Below are 21598 nucleotides of genomic sequence, written 5' to 3'. Positions count from 1 at the left end.
TGAGGCCCACGTAGGTTACCCGCCTAGTTCGTAACGGTGGTGAGATGCGCTGGGCGGGAAAGTTTGGTTGCGTCTTTGTTCCTCATAGATTGCCTCGTCACCTGGAAGTTCTGCCTTATACTGTTGTTGCCAAGACTTCTGGGGCGGGCTACTATATGGTGGCGCCTCCCCGTAGTAGGGCGGCATGGCAGGTTGTATTGGGTTCCTTCCTGAGACCCTTCGTTCCTTGTTGATTCTTTTCCGTCGTCCAAGTATGTAGACGGTCGTGCTAACGATTAGGAGGACGCCCCCAATACTACCTGCCACTGCACCGGCGATGAGCCTTGTTCGCGAAGAAGCTGATGACCCCGTAGCCGTCGAAGAGGGGTCAGAGCCGGACTCTGGGCCATCGCCGCTGTTATTCAGGCTGCTTTGTCCCGTACCACAGTATTCTGTAACTTCTTGGTTGGACGTGTCGACGGCCACTAGGTCTTGATCTGATGTTGGGTTTGCCGACCAGAGGGTGAACTGGTCTGCATCCATATTGACCATAAGGTAAGCCGCAGTCAGGAACTGTCTCCCGAGTTGCGGTAAGTCGTTGGCATTGACGTCCTGGATTGAGTTGATAACAAGATCGGGAGCAGAGCCGTTTACCACCAAGGCGCCGGTGGGACGGACAATAATGACATCTGGCACAACAAGCTGATCGTTTGGCACTCGGACCGAAAGACCCGACTGTAGTTGAATTGTAAGATCACCCCCATAACTATTCACGTTGTTAGCAGATGATGCTTTTTTTCATCTGTATGGAGGAATACTAACAGCACGTTACCACGCGTATACTTGATCGAAAAGAAATTCAAACCGAGGGATCTCTCCAAATCGTTGTTCATTCCTGTCATTCGCTGAAAGGTGTTGACGTAGGGGTCCAAAGGAAGGGTCAACAAGGTAGGGTAATCTGGTACGATGCAGGCTGCCAGTGCAGTGGACTGGGAGCTTGGGAAGATACTCGCATTGGTGCCGTTAGGGAAGTTGAGTATCATGTCGGAGATGGTCGCGACGAGACGCGACGAGCAACCAGCATTTTTCGACATGGCCTGCACGTACTTCTGGCCCGAAACTTTGGCTCGATCGTACCCGCCGAACACTATGCTACCATTAAGCTGAGAACTTGTAGTGCCTCCATTGCGGCCCCAAAAGAGGCCCCAAGTATTTGACAGAATCTTGGATGAGCGCTTCAGCGTCTTGAGCAACGTGGAATTGGTCCCTAGCCCGAATGCCACAGTAGGATGATACCCCTGAGCTCCCCAGTCGTTCAGGGCAACACCAACGGGAAAGTTACCCAGACTGACATTGTCGTTGAACCTCAAAGACTCTGAGACGTATGACATTTGCGGATATGGGGCGCTGTCAATGGGATAAGTAGCCGGATCGACTTGCTTTCGAGTCGAGGAAGCGAATGCATCATAAGCTCCTCCGCGTTTGGTGGTGCAGCTCATCACGGAGTGATATTCATTCGAGGGACACTGCCCGTTAGGTCCATAGAGAAATGTGTTGTTCAGAGGCCTGTACAAGATTTGGGTTAGGATCAGATTGCGATGTACACGATGTTATCAGCTTACCACTGCGGCATGAAAGCGAATGGCTGTGGAGGGTCGCCAACTTGAATCTCAACGCCTCTGGCGATCTGCTTGTTTGGAAGAGAGACGTTGCCTATTGGAACAGTGATGGGATATGGCGTGCAAGAAGCATATGCCATCAGGGGCCAGAATCCCACACATAACAGTAGCCAGGTGAGAGCCCCTGGGGCTATCCACGAAGAGTCTTTCAGCATCGAGCCGACGACCCCAAGGTGACACAACTCGACGAACCACAATTCGCTTCCAAAGCATCATGAACATGAGATTGTAAGTTCACGGTGAGCATGTAAATAATTTGGCACATGACGGAAAAAAAAATCAAGATATCTTGGCTGTGTAACTATTGAAGGCTTGCACCTAGCTTGAGATGACAGCTCAACTCTGTTGGCCTGCGAAAATAGTCTTGCATCTGGCCTGGCATGGGCCGACATCGATCCAAGCAGGAAGTAGAGCGATTCGCCGCTCAATAAAAATTAGAGATGTATTGTGATCGGTGACCAACCAGGGGATTGCAGTTGGCTACGTTTTAACGCGAGCCGTGTGCCGTGGTGTTGCATAGACTCAGATGCCATTGCTGGTCTCGGCATTGCTGTCACCAACAACCACAACCCATGCCACCCCATCCCTACCCAGTTTCTGGGATCCAGTGGATCGCTCTTGGGGTGATCAGAAGCGCCCCTCTCCCTCCCTATCGGATCTCATGCCTAACGACATGACTTTTGCGTACACGGCCCGTCGATTTTGAAGCCGAACGTCGGGTGCGTTTTGGTGTGAAGGGCAGTGGACAAAAAGATTAGCTTGGCAGCGTGGCTCAGCTGAGCAACAACCAACAGGCGCTAAATCCCAGGCTATTTGGTACCTGGACCAGCACTGGGCGGATTTGATTGGCCTTGCTAAATAAGGGGCTTCAATTGCGGGTAAATTTGGAATCTGTCCCTGGATTGCAGCGAGAACCATCACACTTGGCACCTCCAAGGTTGGCTGCCGGGGAGAAGGGACCCGGGGATGGCCTGAGCCGATCTCTGTTCCTGTTTCCACTGTTGGCAAGGGACCTGACACTCCGCTGGCGTGCTGGGTATGCGTCGTTTCCCATGGCGCACGGCAATGAAACACCTGTTGTCTGGCCTCGAGTAGTGGAGGGTGAGACCAACTTCTTCCTTAGTTATTTCAGAATCTTGGACATTCCTTACACTCACTTCAACAATACTTTTTGTAATTTTGAATTTTGAAACTTCAAAACTTTGGTTATACTCATGTTCTTCTTCTTGTAACGAATGCTACACATTTGTCTCGCTATCTCTGCTGCCCCCAGCGATCTGCTCCCGTCATGTACGTCGAGATGAGGGCCCGCTCCAAAAACCGCTTCGGCAACGGCCGCCGCCTCCTGCCGGCCGTTGCAATACTCGCCGTATTCTACATTCTTTACAGATGCAATGTGCATCGACTAGAGGAATCGCAATGGCTGGCGAACTACATGAACGTCGACGCGCCGCTGCAATTGCCGACCACTGCGAAATCCAGTTTCAATTGGACCAAGGTCAAGCACCAACACCCACCTGTTGGTGAGCTTGAACCCTTGCCAAGCACCAAGGGTCTAAGGGCTCTCCCCAAAGTCCAGCACTCCTTCAAGTCAGAATCAGCCCAAGCCAAGGCAGTTCGTGAGGCCAGAAGACGCGAGGTCAGGGAGCTTTTCCAAAGGGATTGGCAAGCGTACCGGAAGTACGCCTGGATGAAGGATGCACTGAAGCCAATGACCGGCACTTACCAAGACCAATTCTCTGGTTGGGCGGCCACGCTTGTTGACTCTCTCGACAGCCTGTGGATCATGGGCCTTCGCGAGGAGTTCAACGAAGCCGTTGCTGCTGTAGCCCAAATCGACTTTGGCAAATCCAGTTCGCCCCGTGTCAACACGTTTGAGACCAACATTCGTTACCTTGGTGGCCTCCTTGCTGCTTACGACCTGAGCAAGCGCGAAATCTTGCTCGTCAAGGCTAAAGAGCTAGGCGACTTGCTGTACGGTGCCTTCAACACAGCAAACCGCATGCCTGTCGATTTCATCGATTTTGCACGTGCCAAGACGGGAGACGAGCTGTTCGTCGAGGGCTCCGTCGTTTCAGCCTCTCCTGGAACCTTGTCACTCGAGATGACGCGTCTGTCACAGATCACGGGCGACCCAAAGTACTACAACGCCATGTCCAAGGTAATGGACGTTTTTTACAGCCAACAGAATGCGTCCCAATTGCCTGGGCTGTGGCCCATGATGGTTTCAATGAGCCGGGAGGATGTATCCTCTGGCTATCAATTCACCCTGGCGGGATGTGCCGACTCTCTCTACGAATACCTGCCTAAGATGCACGGTCTCATTCAAGGCGCAGAGCCCAAGTACAAGATCATGTCAGAGAAGTTTATGGACGCAGCCGACAAGTACATGTTCTTCCGACCCATGCTCCCCGGAGAAGAAGACATTTTGGTATCAGGTGCGGTGAATGTTTACAACGACGGCCAGCATCTTCTGGACCCCGAGACGGAGCACTTAGCTTGTTATCTGGGTGGTACCATGGCCCTGGGAGGTCGGTTGCTGAACAGGCCGAAAGACGTTGAAATCGGGGCTAAGCTGACGAATGGCTGTATCTACGCATACAAGTCAATGCCCGCGGGTGTTGGACCCGAGCGACACAATATGATAGCCTGTGAGTCTCGGAAGGACTGCCCTTGGGATGAGCAGGTGTGGATCCAGGAAAGGCAGAAACGCCCTGAATGGAAGGAGCATCTACCCAAGGGGTTCACCACGGCCAAGGACCCTCGATACATATTGCGGCCCGAAGCGATAGAGAGTGTCTTCCTGCTCCATCGAATCACTGGTCGCGCAGAGTTCCAGGAGGCGGCATGGGACATGTTCCAGGGTGTGAGGAATGCTACGGGCGCAAAACTTGCAAGTGCGGCCGTCCCTGATGTTACAAAACCAGTCGACCCATCCCAAAACGAGGACTACATGGAAGTATGTTGAAAATCCCGATCACTACGAGTACCAGTTATTGACATGACTCACAGAGTTTCTGGCTTGCCGAGACCTTGAAATATTTCTATCTGGCCTTTTCACCCCCTGACCTGATCAGTTTGGATGATTACGTCTTTAACACCGAGGCTCATCCATTTCTGCGACCCAAATGAAGAGGCAGTCACTATTGTTAACGCCGAAGACAATCGCTTCTAAACATCATTATTCATTAACTATCAACTATGTTGGTCTCGGGTATCTATTAGGTGGCGACCTAAGCGCCGAAAACCTTATCGAAGTCAGTCAAGGTGAACCGGTAGTGCACCTTGTTGGTCTTCACTCTCTCGATAGCCTCGGCACATCCCTTTTCGGAGATAGGGATGGTCTCAACCATGGGGTCAAGCTTCTTCTCGGCAGCCAGCTTTAGCATGGCCAAACACTCGGGGCGGGAGCCAATATGGCTGGCACCGATGCTAGAGCCATTGGCCATGAATTGCTGCGGCTTAAGGTTGGGGATAGCCTCATCGGGCAAACCGACTTGGTGGAACTGGCAGCCAACCTTTAGAATTGACAGATAGCTATCGAGGTCGAAGGTGTGGGTCATGTCAGCAGCGTTCAAGACGAAGTCGAACTTGAACGCCAAAGGCTTGGCCCAGTCTTTGTCACCACTGTTGACGAAGTGCTTGGCGCCTAGCTTAAGTGCGTCGTCCTTCTTGTTGGGGGAATGGGAGATGACGGTGACCTCGGCCCCGAGCGCATTGGCCCACATGACACCGAAATGGCCGAGACCGCCGAGACCGACGATAGCGACTTGCTTGCCAGGGCCGACTCCGGCGCGGACAAGAGGCGAGTAGGTTGTTAAACCAGCACACAGCATGGGTGCTGCGAGATGGGACGGGATGGCGTCCGGGATGGGGAAGACGAAGTACTCGTGAGCACGGATGTGTGACGAGAATCCTCCTTGGGAAACAGTCTCATTTGGGTCAACGTCCTTCGGGTAAGGGGCTCCATAGGTGTCTAACAAGAAAATGTAAGCAACTGTGTTCGAAAGGTGGAGGGTAGACTGAGGTGGTGACACGTACCGACCATGTGAGGGCAGTAGTTCTCATTGTCGCTCTTGCACTGAGGGCACTTGAGACAAGCCCAGATCTGGGCACCAACACCAACGCGATCGCCCTCCTTGACATCCTTGACGGACTTGCCAACCTTGATAGCCTTGCCGACAATCTCGTGGCCTACGCAGATCGGGGTATGGGCCTCGCCCCAACCGCCTGTGACAGTGTGGACATCGGAGCCGCAGACGCCACAGCACTCGATCTGGATGTCAATGTCATTGTCACCAAAGACCTTGGGCTTGAACTGCACGCGGTTTTTCAGTCAGTCTCGTGGCACGATCCAGTTATTGGTGAAATTTAGGGAGAACGTACTGTCTGCTTCTTGAACTCCTTATATTTACCCAACTCGTTGATCATGAATCCTTGGAACTCCTCGGGGTAAGGCATTTTGAAAGGTGTAGTTTAGGTTTTATCTATGGGAGGTGTGAATATTTGTGTTTGAAAAGACGAGGGTAGGGGTCTCGTTTGATATTGCAATTGTTGTTGAAGTTGATTTAAAACAAATTTCCACATCAGGTCTACGAGATATCGCAAGTATATATATGCCTCTTTCAGTGAAGCTTCATGACGACATGGCTCATTCATACTGCATGTGTGTTGCGGAGTTTGCTCCGCATGTACAGCACTCAAAGGCCACTGTATGGCACTCAGGAGCGCCAGACGGGGGCTCCTTCTCACATTTAGTGACGTCTATAGCTCAAAGCGCCCAGGGGGAGCTATGGCTTGACGTGGTGTCGATCTGGAAAAAAAAGCCATCGCTTTTTCGATATGACGATTAGACGTGGAAGAGCGGTTGCTGCTCTCCGAGAGGATGCCACTACCCAATTGTAAACTTCGCAGAACCGAACGCAGGGAGAGAGGTTGACAAACAGTCCCACCAAGTGCCACCCCTCCAAGCCCCTAGCTTCATCCAAACCGTGGGCCTTTCCCGCATGACCCGCACGGCAATCTATGGAGGCCATCTCTTATCTTGATATTGTTCCATTGATCGAGGGAGGAATAAAAGGAACAAAGTGTCCGTATTCTCGGAAACGTCGTTCTAGGCGCACATGTCGTCCCACCTTACCCCGCCTTGCCGCCTTGCAGCCATGTCTTCGGCGGTCGGTCTTTTGTCCCAGGTGCTGGTGGCTTGGCCGGACGTACGTTTTTTTGCTGTACATGCTGGCGCTATCGAATTTCTTTTCGAACATATCTCGATCCCCAAAGGAAGCCAGTAGACATGGGGGGCAGCCGAATGGGGCGGGCATCTTTCCCCAGTGGAGTTCTTTTTCCCTCGACGAACGTCGATGCACTGACGTCATTGATTCTCAGGCTTGACGCTCCCGAGCAGGTGGCTTGAAGCAAGAGCGACACTACTCGACTTCCGAAGGATTGCGGCATTTCATGAGGAGTTCATCAAGTGCTTTTCGATTATCGAGTTAACTCCTCGGTCAGGTTTTGGATCTCTCTCATCCATAGTATCTACCTAGGGATGTGGATGAATATGGTTTGCTATGCTCGGCGACGACAGGACATACACATCACCACTTCCACCATCTTCTTCTCATACTGGGGCTCGTGTCCAAACATTCAGTGATCTGAATGTCGGCTTCTGTGCCCTTGATTTTGTCAGACAACGTCTCCTCCGCGTCTCGTACCGGCAACACCCCAAGCCTCGCGGCTTCCTGTGCCGTAAAAGTGCCATAATTGTCAACCTCGTCAATCTCGCCCAGATGTGGTAAGGGGAAGAGCTTGTTCACGCCGTAGAAAAGGACGAAGGAGATGAAGAAGCCGATGAAGAACGCGATTAAATACAGCTCGTGGACGGCGTCGGGCGCGTCCGTGTCGCCCCGCGCCGTCACGATGAGGCCGCCGATGGTGGGCGCCCAGCCCGCGACCCAGCAGGGGATCACACGCCAGTTGACGCCGTGATAGAACCAGTAGTCCGAACCGTCCGGGTGGTACAGGTGCGTCAGCCTGATCTTCTGCCGGCGCAGCATAAAGTAATCGCACACCATGACGCCCATGATGGGCGCCAGGAACACGGCGAACGAGTTGAGCACTGCGACGAACGTCGCGGCCTGGTTGATGAGCTGCCACGGCTGGATCACCCACGCCGCGCAGAACGTGATTAGCGCGCCCCTCCGGATGTCGATGTACCGTGGGAAGAGCCCGGCCAGGTCGATGCCGCCTGCCACCGCGTTGGAGCAGACGTTCTCGAAGATGGAGGTGAAGGCGAAGGCGAGCGAGGCGAAGAAGACGCCTGCTCGCGCAGCAGAGGATCCTTGACCATCTGATGAGTTGGCAAGGCAATTTGTCAGTCAATATCCGTACTTGCTTCTTGTAAGTTATGCCAAGTGGTTTAATAATGACTTACGGTCCATCATGACCATGAGAAGGTCTGGCGGGTTCCACCAAATCTGACCGTAGATTTTCTGGCACGCCGCCGTCGTCACTAGACCGCCGAAGCAGACGAGGACTCCCGTGATCCAATAGACGGAGATGGTGCCGATGAGGTAATCGGACTTCTTGCGGGCATAGCGCGAGAAGTCGCTGCTGTTGGTCATGCCCGCGGCCTTCTGGCCGATGGCCTGGTTGATGCCGGCCATCATGAGCCACGATGCACTCCAGCGCGAGCTCGCTGGGACCTTCTCGCCCTGTGAAAACACAGGCCCGACCCCACGTGCCACTGACAGAGACCAGATCATCATGCCCAGCATGCCCAGTCCGCACGCCAGCGACGAGACGAAGAACGGCTTCTTGAATCGCTCCGGTCGGATGAACAGGAACGGGATCGATACTGCCCAAAACACGATGAAGCCAACCAACTCGTATGTTGTCGTTGGCGTGCTTGCGCTTAATGTGTTTGGGATCTTGGCGAATTGTGGCCAGATGGCCGTGATGCAGACACTGCAGCAGTCGAAGGAGTGGTTAGCTACGCATACTAACTTATGTGGGCTGTGTACCCTTTCATTCTGGGCATAGGCACACTTACGTGACCAGTTTACCCCCATTCCAACCTTTGAAGAACCCGTTAGCAGCATTCTTATTGGTGATGTGCGGTCAAACATCCGAACTTACACTGGAGAGCATTCCATATAAAGTTGAGCAACACACGCTGCATCAGGGGGATATAGCTCGCCCGCATCCCCCACGTGAACCGGTTCTGGATGGTGAAGCCGATATGCCAGGTCAGGCCGCACCAAGCGACGAGGATGGCGAAGAGGCAGCAGAGGCCACGCGAGACGACGATGACCGCCATGGCCTGGCCGACGGACAACCCCTGTGTCAGGAACGTGTTGGGTGTCTGCCATGTTGCTACGTTGAGCGACGACCTTTTGATGGCTCAAGAAATCGATTCATCAGTATTCCATGACCACGTGGTATCCAGGGGTAGTAGAATGGGGGCTTACAGAGACCAGGAGCCAAAGAAGTTGAACCAGCCCCACGTGCGACGAGACGGCGGAAGAGGAATCAGATCACGGTTCGACCAGGCGCTCACTTCTTCGGGGTGCGACTCGTCGGACTTGAGGGCCACGGCCTCCTTCATACGTCGAAACATCGTGAATCTCTCTGAGAAAGGGGTTGCGCAATGCGTGACCTCCTTCAGAAACATACGGACCAAGGATTGGCGGGACTTATTTACTACATAAATGCATGCAGTGATCTACCGCCAGTGCTAGGTCAATGTTGATGCACCATGGGATCGGCATCTTATCATGCACATTCCAACCCATCGATCCTTGGCGTTGGGGGGTATCACCTCAAAGTCAGGGTCCTAGTTGGTGCTGCTTGTCTAATGCACACAACCCGCAGTTCGGTTATCGCATAGTATCCATGTACGTCGACATGAAGAGGGGTTAATATCGTGTTTACTCCTTCATGCGACTTGAAAATACCATCGTGATAGCCGATTCGTACTTGGGCAGAGATAATCGGACTGATCCGATGTTTATCGGGAACCCCAACCCATGCCGATGCCGGATTCGCGCCAAGCTCCGATAATACTCCTTGGGTCAAATGGGCTTGACTAGTCGGAAATGTAGCGATTGGCTGGTCCGGGGTTGTTAGTAATTACTTACATATGCCTGGTTTATATGTTACACATTGTTGATCGAAGGATCAAGGGCCGTAATCATCATGGACACCAAAATCTGAATCTACCCCGCGAAACCGACATCCGACACCATCCGAACATATGAGCTTCATGACAAGGTTAGTGTAATCCGTGATTTATTGGATTTGATGACCGGTATTGCTCAGAGTTGCTCAACGATACTCGCCAAGTGTATATATCAGCATTGGAAATGGCTGTCCCAATGAGGAGACCGCATCTGCGCATAGGGGTTGATGTTGGCGGGTAAGTGTCCCAGACCCTGTTTCCATAGTCCATAGGGGCAGAGCTGACTTAAAGAACAGAACAAACACAGATGGAGTAATATTAAACCCCGAAAAGTCATCAGATCCAGATAGGGGCATCGTGGCCTGGAAGAAGGCCAGCACAACCAAGAACCCCAGCGATGGGATCTTCAACGTCATCCAGGAGATGTTCGAGCAGTCGAGCGTGGACGCGCAAGACGTAGCCAGTGTCACGATCGGGACCACGCATTTCATCAACGCGGTGGTGGAGATGGACAGGTCCCGGCTGGCAAAGGTGGCCGTCATCCGGCTGTGCGGGCCGTTCTCGAAAGATATACCCGTTGGCATCGATTGGCCCCCCAGGCTGCGAAGTATCATTTGCGCGTACCGCGGTCTGGTGGATGGCGGCTTGGAAATTGACGGCAGCCTTATCGAGGAGCTCGACGAGGAGGCGCTGCGTCGCGAGTGCGAGATCATCAAGTCCCAAGGCATCAAGAGCATCGTAGTAGTAGGCATCTTCAGCCCCATCGACGTCGTGTACAGGCAAGAAGAGAGAGCCGCGTCTATCATCCGGGAGGCGTACCCCGAGGCCGACGTGGTGCTCTCGAAGGAGGTCGCCAACATCGGATTCCTGGAGCGGGAGAACGCGGCGGTGCTCAACGCTTCGATCCTCGCCTTCGCCCGCTACACCATCCACTCGTTCCAGGAAGCCATTAGTCGGCTCGGACTCGGCTGTCCGGTTTTCGTGACGCAGAATGACGGGACCATACTCCCCGCTAGTTCCGCGGCACGGCTTCCCATCCGGACCTTCTCGAGCGGCCCGACGAACTCGATGCGGGGCGCGGCGTTCCTCACGCAGGACCTGAAGAATGGCGGAGAAGCCATGATGGTGGTGGATATCGGCGGTACCACGACCGATGTCGGCCTGCTTCTGCCGAACGGATTTCCGCGACAGGCGGCGGCGTATAGCGAGATCGCTGGAGTTCGCACCAACTTCTCCTATCCGGACGTGAAGAGCATCGGCCTAGGAGGCGGCTCGATTGTGCGGAGGGGCAAAGACGGGCAGCTCACGATTGGGCCGGATAGTGTCGGGTACCTGATCCAAGAGAAGGCGCTGGCTTTTGGTGGGACTGTCCCGACCACCACCGATTACACTGTGCTGGACCAGCCGACATTGGGAATCGGGGATCTCTCCCTTTTAGAGGACGCGAACATCGCGGCCGACTTGCCGGAGTTCAAAGCAAAAGTGAAATCGATGCTGGAACGCATCATAGACACCATGAAGATGTCCCCAAGCGACATACCGGTGGTGTTAGTCGGCGGCGGCGCCGTGATAGCACCCGATAGCCTGATCGGGGCCAGTCGCGTCATCAAGCCGAACTGGTCAGGGGTGGCGAACGCAATCGGCGCAGCGACGGCCCGGGTCAGCGGGGTCATTGATTCCATCGCGAGCACGGAGTCCAGAAGCGTGGCGCAAGTCATTGAAGAGGTATCGCAGTCTGCCATCGATAAAGCCGTGGCTAATGGGGCGGAGCGCTCAACCGTCACTATTGCCGAGGTCGAGAGCTTCCCACTACAGGTAGGCTACCGCCCGCAAGCTCAGAGTTCGTTTGCTGCTACTACTAAGACCACTCCCTTCTTTAGTATATTGCAAATAAGTCCCGTGTCGTGGTCAAAGCCGTCGGCGACTTCGACTACTCGAGGACCGATCTTCTAAGTTGTGCCGCGCCTGTTGATGGTGACTCGATATTGAGGACCCAGGATACGGACATGGTCGAGTTTGGGAGAGATTCCATCCACTCAGAATTGCCAGATGACTCAGTGTCGGTGGTCGACAAACCTATGGTGATGACGGCAGAAGACATCGACAATTATAGGCCAAACGTGGCCAACCGGCAATGGTTGCTCTCGGAAACCGACCTTGACTGGATAACCACGGGGTGCTATATATTGGGTACCGGGGGCGGTGGGAGCCCGTATCAGCACATGCTGAGGCTCCGCGAACTGCTCCGAGCCGGAGCCACTGTGCGCATCGTATCTCCCTGGGACTTGCGAAATGACGACATTGTGGCTTGTGGGGGTGGTAAGGGGTCGCCACAGGTCTCGATCGAGAAGCCATACGGAGATGAGTAAGTGATGAATAGGTTTCATCAGTTTTTCTTATCCCTCTGAACCTTGAGCCACCTATCAAGAGCTTGCATACTAACGTGAAAACCAGGATACTTGAGTCGCAAACCGAACTTTACGACTACCTCAAAGTCAAGCCGACCGCCGTCATCTCACTCGAGATCGGCGGCGGCAACGGCCTGCAGGGCCTGATCCTGGGCGCGTCGACCAACATGGACATCCCGACCGTCGACGGCGACTGGATGGGGCGCGCGTACCCCGTCTCGCATCAGACGACGCCGGTGGTGTACGAGGCGAGGGCGACCATGATCCCCTCGTGCATCGCGGACGGCAACGGCAAGGTCCTGCTCATGACCAGGGCCCGCACCGAGCTCGACGCCGAGCGCGCCTTCCGCGCCGCGCTGTCGACCATGGGCTCCCACGTCGGCTGCGCCAAGGGGCCCGTCCGCGGCGCCGACGCGAGGCGCTGGGTCGTCGAGAACACCGTCTCGCTCGCGTGGCGGATCGGCCGCGCCATTGCGCGCGCGCGGGCGGCGAACCGGGTCGACGCTGTGGCGGAGTCGATTGTGGAAGAGGTCGGTGGCGCCAAGTCGGCGCGCGTCTTGTTCCGCGGCAAGATTGTCGGGGTCGAGAGGGTTACCAGGATGGGCCACGCGTACGGCGAGGTGACGATCGAGTCGATGAAGAAGACATCTATGCACGATGGGAAGACGGCAGGAGCGGCGGAACGGCTTGTCATTCCGTTCAAGAACGAGAATATTTACGCCAAGAAGATCAGCGCGTGCGGTAAAGAAGAGGTAAGCCTTTCTTTCTCACTCCCATGAATGCACTACCTACAGATTATAGCAACTTACCCTTTTCCTTGAGCAGATCCTCGCCATTGTTCCCGATCTCGTATGTGTCATTGATGCACAGAACGGCGAGGCCATAGGGACCCAAGAGTATCGGTACGGTCTTCTGGTGGTGGTCATCGGCATCACTGCTTCGGAGAAGTGGACTTCGACACAGCGGGGCATCGATATCGGAGGACCGAAGGGGTTCGGCTTTGATGACCTCGAGTATGTGCCTCTTGGCCGTTTTACGAAGCCAAAAAGCGTGATCGATGAATTCGACCGTGTTGTTTGATATGGTTTCGTTTTATACAACTATATTAGTGCTATTGTACCAGATCCTTCTCGGATGATATATTCAACCACCTAGATATAGAGTAATCCCCCATGGCAGACTTAGCATAACCCTATCTCAGGGGGTCAACGGCACTCGACTTGAGCTCCACTGGTAAGACCTCCTTCTCGGCCCCAGCGTCGGCGTTTGAGTCTCTGGAACTGGACGAGGCACCTTCCAGCTGGTTTTTGTTCTTGCGTTGCTTCCGCTTGTCGTCGATCCACCGACCCAGAGCGATGACAAAGCCCACGCACAGCACGGCGATCGCCACGCTGAAACCGCCTCGGTACAGGGGGCGGTCGTCCTTGCGGAAGATCTGCGCTCCGTAGATCCTTGCGATGTTGGCGCCCATGATGACGCTATAGGTTGCCCAAAGGACTCGAAATCAGCAACCGGTGTAGTCTAGTCTATTTGCGTAGTGCACCGATTTTTGGTTTTCTTATCCTCTTACTTTCAGGGGCTCAGGGGCTTCGATTCGAAATAGAGGCAAAGTGGTATATAAAACAAGAATTGGTTTAGACTTACCCAGCCATTGCTAGTGCCCTTTGCTCCGAGTCTTTGCAGGCAAGCGATAGCCATGCGATATTCAAGGGGTGTGAGAAGGTGCCGAATACTTGCGTCCAGACCACGCCAAAGTAACGTACGCCGCGAAGGTTGACATCGGTGAAGGCTCGGTTGAAAATGTAACCAAGAAGGTGGCAGAAGAAACCAAGCATCACGGTTTCGCCGCGCAGGTTGCTATACACGGGGAAGACCACCAGTTTCTTAGCGAACTACCTACCAGAAAAGGGGGAGGAGAAAACAAGCTTTCTTTTCGTTTTTCGGGAGACAAAAGCTTACAAGTGATCCGAAACCCAGCTAAATCCAAACGATATCGGAACCTGCAGGAACAGACCGACGGCGGCCATGGCGTTGCTGACAAGGTTTCCGAAGCCGAAGCTTGTGACGATGGACGGAGCGTAGGTGTCGAAGGCGCGTTGCGGGCCGTTGTTGCAAAGCGTGATGATGAAATGGGCCCAACAACGCCAGTCGGTGAACTAGTCATGTTGATATCAGTCACAAAAGTTGCAAAATATTACAAAGCAACTATATAAACAAAGGTGTCTCACTCACCGCGCGCTTGAAGGCATCTCGTCCAATGCGCGACTTCTTCTTGCCCTTCATGGGGTCATCAAGCAGCACCCGCGTCTGGAGGATATGCAGCTCCCGAGATGTGAACCAGGAGAAGCGCGGCAGGAAGGTGCTGTGGGGGTTCTGGAAGGAGTCGGGCAGGCAAAAGCCAAAGACGAAGCCGCTGAGGACGGTGAAGGAGCCCATGAGCGCGAACAGCCAGAACCAGCCGGGCTGGCCGCCGACGCCGCGCATGTGCAGGATGTCGTACGCCAGCAGCTTGGCCGAGGCCTGGCCGAGCTGGTTGCCGAAGTAGAAGACCATGACGCGCTTGGCCGTCTCGGGCCGCGTGTACCACGTCGAGAGGGCGTAGAGGCCGCCGGGGATGAAGCCCGACTCGGCGACGCCCAGGAGCAGGCGGGTCGCGAGGAAGGGCGCGCAGCCGCGCTGGAAGGACTGGAACGTGCTGACGAGGCCGAAGAGGAAGAGCTGCAGCGTCAGCCACCGGCTCGGGCCGACGCGGTACAGGACCATGTTGGACGGGATCTCGGTCAGCACGATGCCGAGGGACAGCATCTGCTGGCCCACGTTGAACTGGTCCTGGTCGATTCCCACGTCCTCCATGAACCGGTCCGTTATGGCGTTGGCCATGTTGCCGCGGTCGAGTTCTGTCTTAGGGGTAAGGGCCTTATTAGAAAGAGCATGTTTCTTTTCATAGGGCAGCACAAAAGAGACGTGAAGTCAGGGGGGAGAGAGAAATTAGGTTGGATTACGCAAGCAGAAGAACCCCAAAGTGAGAATGGGCATTATTATAAAGTCGAGCCTTGAGATGTAGTGAGTCTCTCCAGTTGGTTATATTACACAAGGGTGATTTTCTTACTTTCGTTTGGCCTTCGATTCTTCTTCAGGGGACCAGTCCACTACTCGATTTGGAAACTCATTGTCGTCCGCGAGGACAGAACATTTGTCCATCTCAGCCGAGTTGGTTTTAGCCATCATGTTTCCACTTTCAGGGGAGAACTTGTTTGGTAACTGTGAGGGGGGTTATCGATTTTACTTACATTAGGGGTAGAGATATGAGACAAACTTACGCGGAAATAAATACTTAAGTAGACTCTTAACTACGAATCGATGGCTATCTATCACGCACTACCGTCCCCAGCTCCAACATCTACTGCAATGGAAATTCTTCGTTGAAAACCCCTTGAGCTGTGGTCTTGGCTGGCGCTGGGTGAGGTCCGTCAACCCGAGCACGCAATTCATAGCCCCTTGGCTCTTGGCTGGGCTTGCTCCCGACTGCAACTCAAGAACAGCTGATGGGAGGCCTTGGCATCTTGGCGACACTTTGACATGTGTGTTGGACTCCATATACTTTGTAACGGGGTCCCTCTTATCGACACTAGCCGCTGGTCCCAAGAAGAAGAAATCACGGGCTGGAATGCAGCCTAGACATTTGGCGCTATGTTGTGATTTCTCCTCGCTTTTGTGTCACCAGCGGACGATAGTTTAGGTGCGGAAGTAGGTGACAGTCCTGACGTTTTCCGCTGGATGTATATCAGACAAAGCCAGAATCGATATATATCCCGGTGCTTTGTCGTGTTTGTGCGAATGCCGCCCGAACCTGCCGACTGGCACGGGGGTCCACCCACAGCCCATGGTCTATCCCCCTGAGATCGGAATCGATGCCGATGGGTTGAAGTTCCTTTGTCTTGTTCCGTCATATCAAACCCACTGTTATATCTCCTTATGAAAAACAAATTCCGAGGCTCTTTATCACATTGTCTCTTTGTTTTGTGTACCATTGCTGTGTTTCGAGTCTTTCTTTCACAATATAGCAAAACATTAGCCCAACCAACAGGCCCGGAAGTGGTGTGGCTAACTACAACGATGAAACCATTGGCTCTTTGGCCTAAATACAACCAAGATGGAACTTCTTAGCAGATGTCGACCTGACTTTTACAACTTACCTACTCTAATACTTACCTGGAGCTTTCCAAAACCGAATATTTTCCCTAAATAGCAACAGCACGCCCTACGAACACCGAACTGCCAATTCCGTCCTCCTCTTCTTCTTTTCTAGCCTGTTCCCAAGTACGGGCAAACACGGACCCTCCCAGACCCACGGCCGCTTTAATCTCGGGCAGCTGTGGATTCATTACAGGCGATTCTCGAAACAGCTTCTCCTTCTTTTCCTTCTTCTTTGCGGACGCGCCGTCTTCCTCGGAGTTGCTACTAGTGCTTTTGCTACTCGTCGTGTCGCCGTCGATGCTGTGGAGGCCATCGATCTTGTCGATGGAGTCGACGCTTTCCGACTCTCTGTCGTCTTCCCCGCCCGGCTTTTCAGTAGACTCCTCGGGCTCGTGTTCTGGCTCCTCCTTGGGCTCCCCTCTGGATTCCCCCTTGGGCTCCTGCTCAGGTTCAGGTTCAGGCTCAGGTTCGGGCTCGGGTTCGGGTTGTCCCTCTGGCTTGGGCTCCTCAGGGTTATCGCCATTTCCAGGGTTAGGGTCCTTGTCTGGGTTTGGTTTATCATCCGTACCCGAGCCGTCACCTGGAGGGTCGTTGCCGGAACCAGGCCCGTCTCCCGGCTTAGAGTCGTCACCACCACCACCACCGCCGCCGCCGCCGCCCGAGTTGCTAGGATCAGGGCGTTCATCGGAGTCTCCGCCGCCGGCACCGCTAAACTCGAGGTGCCACTCCTCGCGGTTCCTCCAGATCCTCTCGGCGGCGACCGCGGCCTCGGCAAAGAGCCCGAGCTGGTTCAGCAGGTCCACCACGTCATACTCCCGACCCTGCTCGGCGTGCTGGCAGTTGGTGACGACGCGCATGAAGGTGGCGGCGGGCGCGTTGATGGCGAACCGGACCAGGCCCAGGCAGATCTTCGCCCAGGTCGCGACCCAGGTCGGGTCCAGGCTCGACTCGGCCTCGCGGAACTCGATGGTGTGGCGGGGATCGCCGCTGCTGAGCGCGCCGCACTTGTAGTCGGAGAAGCTGTAGTTGGACTTGCCTGTCATCGAGAAAGGGGCAAGCGCCTCGGCGATCTCGCACGGGCTCTCGGCCGCCAGGAGGCGGATCGCGCCGTCCAGCAGGCCAACGGCGGGTTCCGTGACGGCAAGATCGACCGACTGCGCGATGACGTCCAAATAGAAAATATTCAACTCCCACCACCTATCCAAGTCTTCGCGGGTGACCTTGTTGCCGGTGCACCGGGGCCGGTTGGTGGTGAATCGGCGCGGGGCAGATGGTTTAAAGAAGCGGTCTTTTGGCAACTCCGCGACGCGTTGCGCGAGCTGCTTCTGGGAAAGCATGTCCTCTTCTGTCATGGGCTGACCGGAATCGCTTGAACTCGATGAAGTCTCGGGGCTGTCGGAGCGCGTGCTTGTAGCCGAAGACCCTGGCACCGTCACGTCAGCGGGGATGGCAAAAGCGTACGAGTGATTAGGCTCATCAGTATGACCAACCTTCTTCTTCTCCAACTTCTCCATAGCCTCGTCAAATTTGTCGAAGTCGATGGGGTCATACGTCACCTTAGCTTCGTCGTCCAAGAAAGGCTCAAAGTGTCCCGACTCTCTTGTCCTGTGGTACCGCGCCATCGTTTTTTCGTCCCTGTGGGCCTCCTTCCACAGCGTGGACCGTTCTCCGAAGCGTACGTCGCCGCCGACGTAGCGGCAGGTAAGGCCTTGGCTCGTATCATGCACCAGGTCGGGCTGGTAGTCCCTGGCCATATTCGACGACGTCCGGAGCGGCACACTCCAGGAACAGATCCGTCGCCAAGGAGGGTGCAAAGTACTGAGCAGATTCCCGGCCGACCAGAACAAGGTGCTGACGCTTCTGATGTTTTGCAGAGAGAGGATTTCGGCCCCGTTCCCGACGTGGACATGGAGACCGCAGCTACTGTTCAGCATGATGCGGTGTTCGTTGGTGATGGATTGGATGGCGAACTGGAGGACTTCGAAAGACTCGGGCGTGTCGGCTTCAACCGAGCTGTTGATTTCGAACCCCATAAACTTGAACGTTCCAAAGATGGGTGGTCGTAGGGAGTCGTCCGGTTTGACAATCCAAGCGCCACATTCGGCAAATCGCTCCATGGCTGCGTAGTGTTCTACTGACTTGGGCTCTTTGCATACAATGGTAATCCCCTGGGTAGGGATTCCGTTCTTGGTCAATGTCTCTCGCATCACGCGATGGAGGGCCGTACTGATGTTACCGAGCTCGGGGAAGTCCGCAGGCAACCGGATGGGTTCTGGGAGGCCCTCAACATGGCGGAGGGGGTCTTCTTCGTCGTGACCGAGAAAGTGAACAAGGCCTTCGATTTCTACCCCGTAGGTCAAAGGCTTTGGCAGCGGCAGAGACGGTAACGTCTCTCCAGGTGCAGGAGATTCAGTGTCACCTTCCATCTTGGCCTGTCTCGACCGATGTTTCTGTGCTATGCAGTTATCTGACGGGGTCTGCTCTGTGTTCCTAACATCGTATATATATACAGCAGCATTTGCACATTGATTACATGCATACTGAAGCATGTTTTCTCAACTTGGACAAAGGGGTTCCAAGCCACTTGGGCTGTGGTGAAACAATGCCTTTGTCGGGGTGGGTGTATGCCATCGTGTCAAAGAAGTTGTTTCCTAATCGAGCGACTGGGTGATGCCTGATTGGCTGGCCGAATTGGAATCAGATTGTTTGTAAAAAGCCGATGCAATAAGCCGTGGCGTTGCCTAGGAAAAGGCGTGGCGGTAGAGGTGTTAGTTGCTAGGGTTATCCCAAGTAATATTCAGGCACCGCTGCGGTGCAAATGGAGGAAGGGTCAAGGGCTAGCCAGCGCCTGTGTTACTGTGCTAATCTCGGTTGGGTTAGTGACATACGCATACATGCTACCCCGGGATGTTTTTTCTTTTACCGTTGCAGTCGTTAGTTACATCGCATGCACGACGCCGAAAGATGTAGATAGTACCTAAAGTAGATGTGGTACTTGTGCCGGCTCCAATTGTACCTGGCCGCTGAAGAATGCTGCAGCTGTAGGTTAAACATTAAACCATTGAATGCAGCCTTTGGCTTGCGTTTCGCAAAAGAGGATGAAGAAGGGCAAGTTCGAATGCGACTCCAACACGGTTAATTACCGACTCCTTCTCTTTGCTGTTAGTGGCCAGCACGCGGCATGCCCCATAATCCTTCTTGCTACTAAGTCTAAGTATGGCTGGTGACGCTAGGTTCGTAATCGTATCCGACCCTGACCCCTCCTGGCCGGAGCATGTGAGGGAATCGTGGGGGCAAGGGGGAGAACTGTCAAGAACGATTGAAGCAAAACGTGATACCCTGCCAGCCGGCATAAAAGGATTTCCCGTACAACCAGCCTAGGCCGTCCAGCAAACCAACCAAACCACACCGCTCGCGATGGGAGCGTAGACAGAACAACTTGGTCTTCCCTACAAGTCCACTCGGCTCACTTTCTTTCCATTTCAATTCCATACTTCTTGCATCCGACCTGTAGGTGGTGAGCGAAAATGGAGTGGCTACAGGCCCACCCCTTCGCGACCGCCGCCGCCGCCGTCTTCACCCTGGCCGTCTTGTACTTCTGGAAACTGAATCTTGCCTTGACCACAACGCCGCCCGAGGTGCTGGCCCTCTCGCCGCACCGCTGGACCAAGCAGGAGATCCGGGCCACGTACGAGCGCCTCGAGCGCGCGCCCCTGCGCTGGACCGCCCACCTGCCGCCTGCCCGGCCGAACCGCCGCTACGTCGTCGTCGGCGGCTCCGGCGGCGTCGGTGGCCAGCTCATCCTGCACCTGCTCGAGCGCGGCCAGAGCCCCGAGTCCATCCGCAACGTCGACTTCCGCGCCCCCGCCCGCCCGGACATGCGCGACGGCCCCGCCAGCCGCGTCGACTTCGTCCAGGCCGACATCACTGACGCCGCGTCCGTCGACGCGGCCTTCGCCAAGCCGTGGCCTACTACTGCCGGTAACGACGAGGCCAAGGGTCCAATGGGGCTTACCGTATTCCACACGGCGGCCATGATCGTGCCCCACGAGCGGTGCGAGGCGACGTACGACCGCGTGGCGCGCGTCAACGTCGGCGGCACGCGCCACGTGCTGGACGCGGCGCGCAAGGCGGGCGCCTCGGTCCTGGTCGCGACGTCGTCGGCGTCGACGGCGCTGCGGCCCGTGGGCTACCTCTCGAACTGGTTCCGGCGGTGGCCGCGCCACTACGTGCAGGTGCTGGACGAGGCCGACTTCGACCAGCCCCTGCGGCCCCACGGCGAGTACTTTGGCAACTACGCGCGCGCCAAGGCCACGGCCGAGCGCCTCGTCTGCGGCGCCAACGGGCCCGACTTCCGCACCGGCGTCATCCGGCCCGCCAACGGCATCTACGGCACCAGCGTCGGCGACCAACTCGTCGGCCTGTGTCTGCGCTCCGGCAGCTTCCCCAGCTGGATCCCCAACATCTGCCAGAACCTCGTGCACGCGAGCCACGTGTCCATCGGCCACCTCCTGTTCGAAGCGGCCCTGCTCGACCACAACCAAGATGACAACGACGGCGACAACCTGCCCGGCTGCGCGGGCCGCCCCTTCGTCATCACGGACCCCAATCCGCCCCCGACCTTCCGCGACATCTACGACGTCTGCGAGACCCTGGCCAAAACCCCCTGCAAGGTCCAGGTCCTGCCGCCCGCGCCCATGCTGTTGATCGCGTTCGCCATCGAGGTCTGCGACATGCTCGGACGGCAGCTGCCGTCGCTTCTGGGCTGGCTCCGGCCCCAGGGCCAGATCGCCATGCTGCAGCCCGCCACCTTCTCCGTCTCGACGCACACGCCCGCGACCGACGCGGCCGCCCAGAGGCCGGTCGCCGCGGGCGGGCTGGGCTACCGCGGCGTCTACACCACGCTCGAGGGGCCTGCCAGCAGGTCCTCGACTGGAACCGGGAGCACGCGGGGGAAGGAGAGAGTAATGGCCACAACAGCAGCAACGGAGGCTTGGGCGACAAGGTCGAGACCATGGTGAAAGACGTCCGGAACGTGGCGACCATGCCCAACGCCGTGGGAGCTTGAGGAGGGGGGAGAAACAAAGTTGTGTAACGTCTCGTCAGGGCTCTCTCTTTCTTATCCTGGCCGTTCACTTATGCGGTACCGTACCTTCTTC

At 55.4% G+C, this 21598-nt stretch overlaps 9 protein-coding genes across 9 annotated transcripts; 3 read left to right on the top strand and 6 right to left on the bottom strand.

Annotated features, from left to right (window-relative positions):
- Nucleotides 1-15: 15 nt before the first annotated feature.
- On the bottom strand, nt 16-1786 carry PG997_003105 (uncharacterized protein; the record flags this gene model as incomplete). The annotated part of the gene is made up of 3 exons (XM_066807420.1): nt 16-770; nt 812-1545; nt 1602-1786. Coding segments are annotated over 3 exons (1674 nt in total), but the record flags the coding sequence as incomplete, so codon positions are not given.
- Nucleotides 1787-2946: 1160 nt separating this feature from the next.
- Nucleotides 2947-4790, top strand: PG997_003104 (glycoside hydrolase family 47 protein; the record flags this gene model as incomplete). The annotated part of the gene is made up of 2 exons (XM_066807419.1): nt 2947-4617; nt 4671-4790. 2 exons carry the CDS (start codon nt 2947-2949, stop codon nt 4788-4790), a joined length of 1791 nt encoding a protein of 596 aa, XP_066671037.1.
- A 101-nt stretch (nt 4791-4891) lies between these two features.
- PG997_003103 (alcohol dehydrogenase (NADP+)) lies at nt 4892-6119 on the bottom strand (the record flags this gene model as incomplete). Its single annotated transcript, XM_066807418.1, has 3 exons — nt 4892-5634; nt 5700-5976; nt 6045-6119. The coding sequence occupies 3 exons, from the start codon at nt 6117-6119 to the stop codon at nt 4892-4894; spliced, it is 1095 nt and encodes a 364-aa protein (XP_066671036.1).
- Nucleotides 6120-7252: 1133 nt separating this feature from the next.
- PG997_003102 (NCS1 nucleoside transporter family protein-like protein) lies at nt 7253-9273 on the bottom strand (the record flags this gene model as incomplete). The annotated part of the gene is made up of 5 exons (XM_066807417.1): nt 7253-8004; nt 8089-8621; nt 8707-8731; nt 8793-9046; nt 9125-9273. 5 exons carry the CDS (start codon nt 9271-9273, stop codon nt 7253-7255), a joined length of 1713 nt encoding a protein of 570 aa, XP_066671035.1.
- Nucleotides 9274-10030: 757 nt separating this feature from the next.
- PG997_003101 (uncharacterized protein) lies at nt 10031-13322 on the top strand (the record flags this gene model as incomplete). Its single annotated transcript, XM_066807416.1, has 5 exons — nt 10031-10071; nt 10131-11649; nt 11715-12199; nt 12289-12994; nt 13044-13322. The coding sequence occupies 5 exons, from the start codon at nt 10031-10033 to the stop codon at nt 13320-13322; spliced, it is 3030 nt and encodes a 1009-aa protein (XP_066671034.1).
- Nucleotides 13323-13434: 112 nt separating this feature from the next.
- PG997_003100 (MFS transporter) lies at nt 13435-13713 on the bottom strand (the record flags this gene model as incomplete). The annotated part of the gene is made up of 1 exon (XM_066807415.1): nt 13435-13713. The coding sequence occupies one exon, from the start codon at nt 13711-13713 to the stop codon at nt 13435-13437; it is 279 nt and encodes a 92-aa protein (XP_066671033.1).
- Nucleotides 13714-14197: 484 nt separating this feature from the next.
- On the bottom strand, nt 14198-14525 carry PG997_003099 (uncharacterized protein; the record flags this gene model as incomplete). Its single annotated transcript, XM_066807414.1, has 2 exons — nt 14198-14398; nt 14475-14525. The coding sequence occupies 2 exons, from the start codon at nt 14523-14525 to the stop codon at nt 14198-14200; spliced, it is 252 nt and encodes an 83-aa protein (XP_066671032.1).
- A 1958-nt stretch (nt 14526-16483) lies between these two features.
- PG997_003098 (amidoligase enzyme-domain-containing protein) lies at nt 16484-18865 on the bottom strand (the record flags this gene model as incomplete). The annotated part of the gene is made up of 1 exon (XM_066807413.1): nt 16484-18865. One exon carries the CDS (start codon nt 18863-18865, stop codon nt 16484-16486), a length of 2382 nt encoding a protein of 793 aa, XP_066671031.1.
- A 1101-nt stretch (nt 18866-19966) lies between these two features.
- On the top strand, nt 19967-21507 carry PG997_003097 (uncharacterized protein; the record flags this gene model as incomplete). The annotated part of the gene is made up of 2 exons (XM_066807412.1): nt 19967-21363; nt 21420-21507. 2 exons carry the CDS (start codon nt 19967-19969, stop codon nt 21505-21507), a joined length of 1485 nt encoding a protein of 494 aa, XP_066671030.1.
- Between the last annotated feature and the right edge of the window lie 91 nt (nt 21508-21598).

This window comes from Apiospora hydei (assembly GCF_038363865.1).
Source record: "Apiospora hydei strain CBS 114990 chromosome Unknown utg000004l_segment0_segment0, whole genome shotgun sequence".
NCBI lineage: Eukaryota > Fungi > Ascomycota > Sordariomycetes > Amphisphaeriales > Apiosporaceae > Apiospora > Apiospora hydei.
Note: the sequence above shows the minus strand (reverse complement) of the source record. Positions and strands in the feature narration are given on the sequence as shown.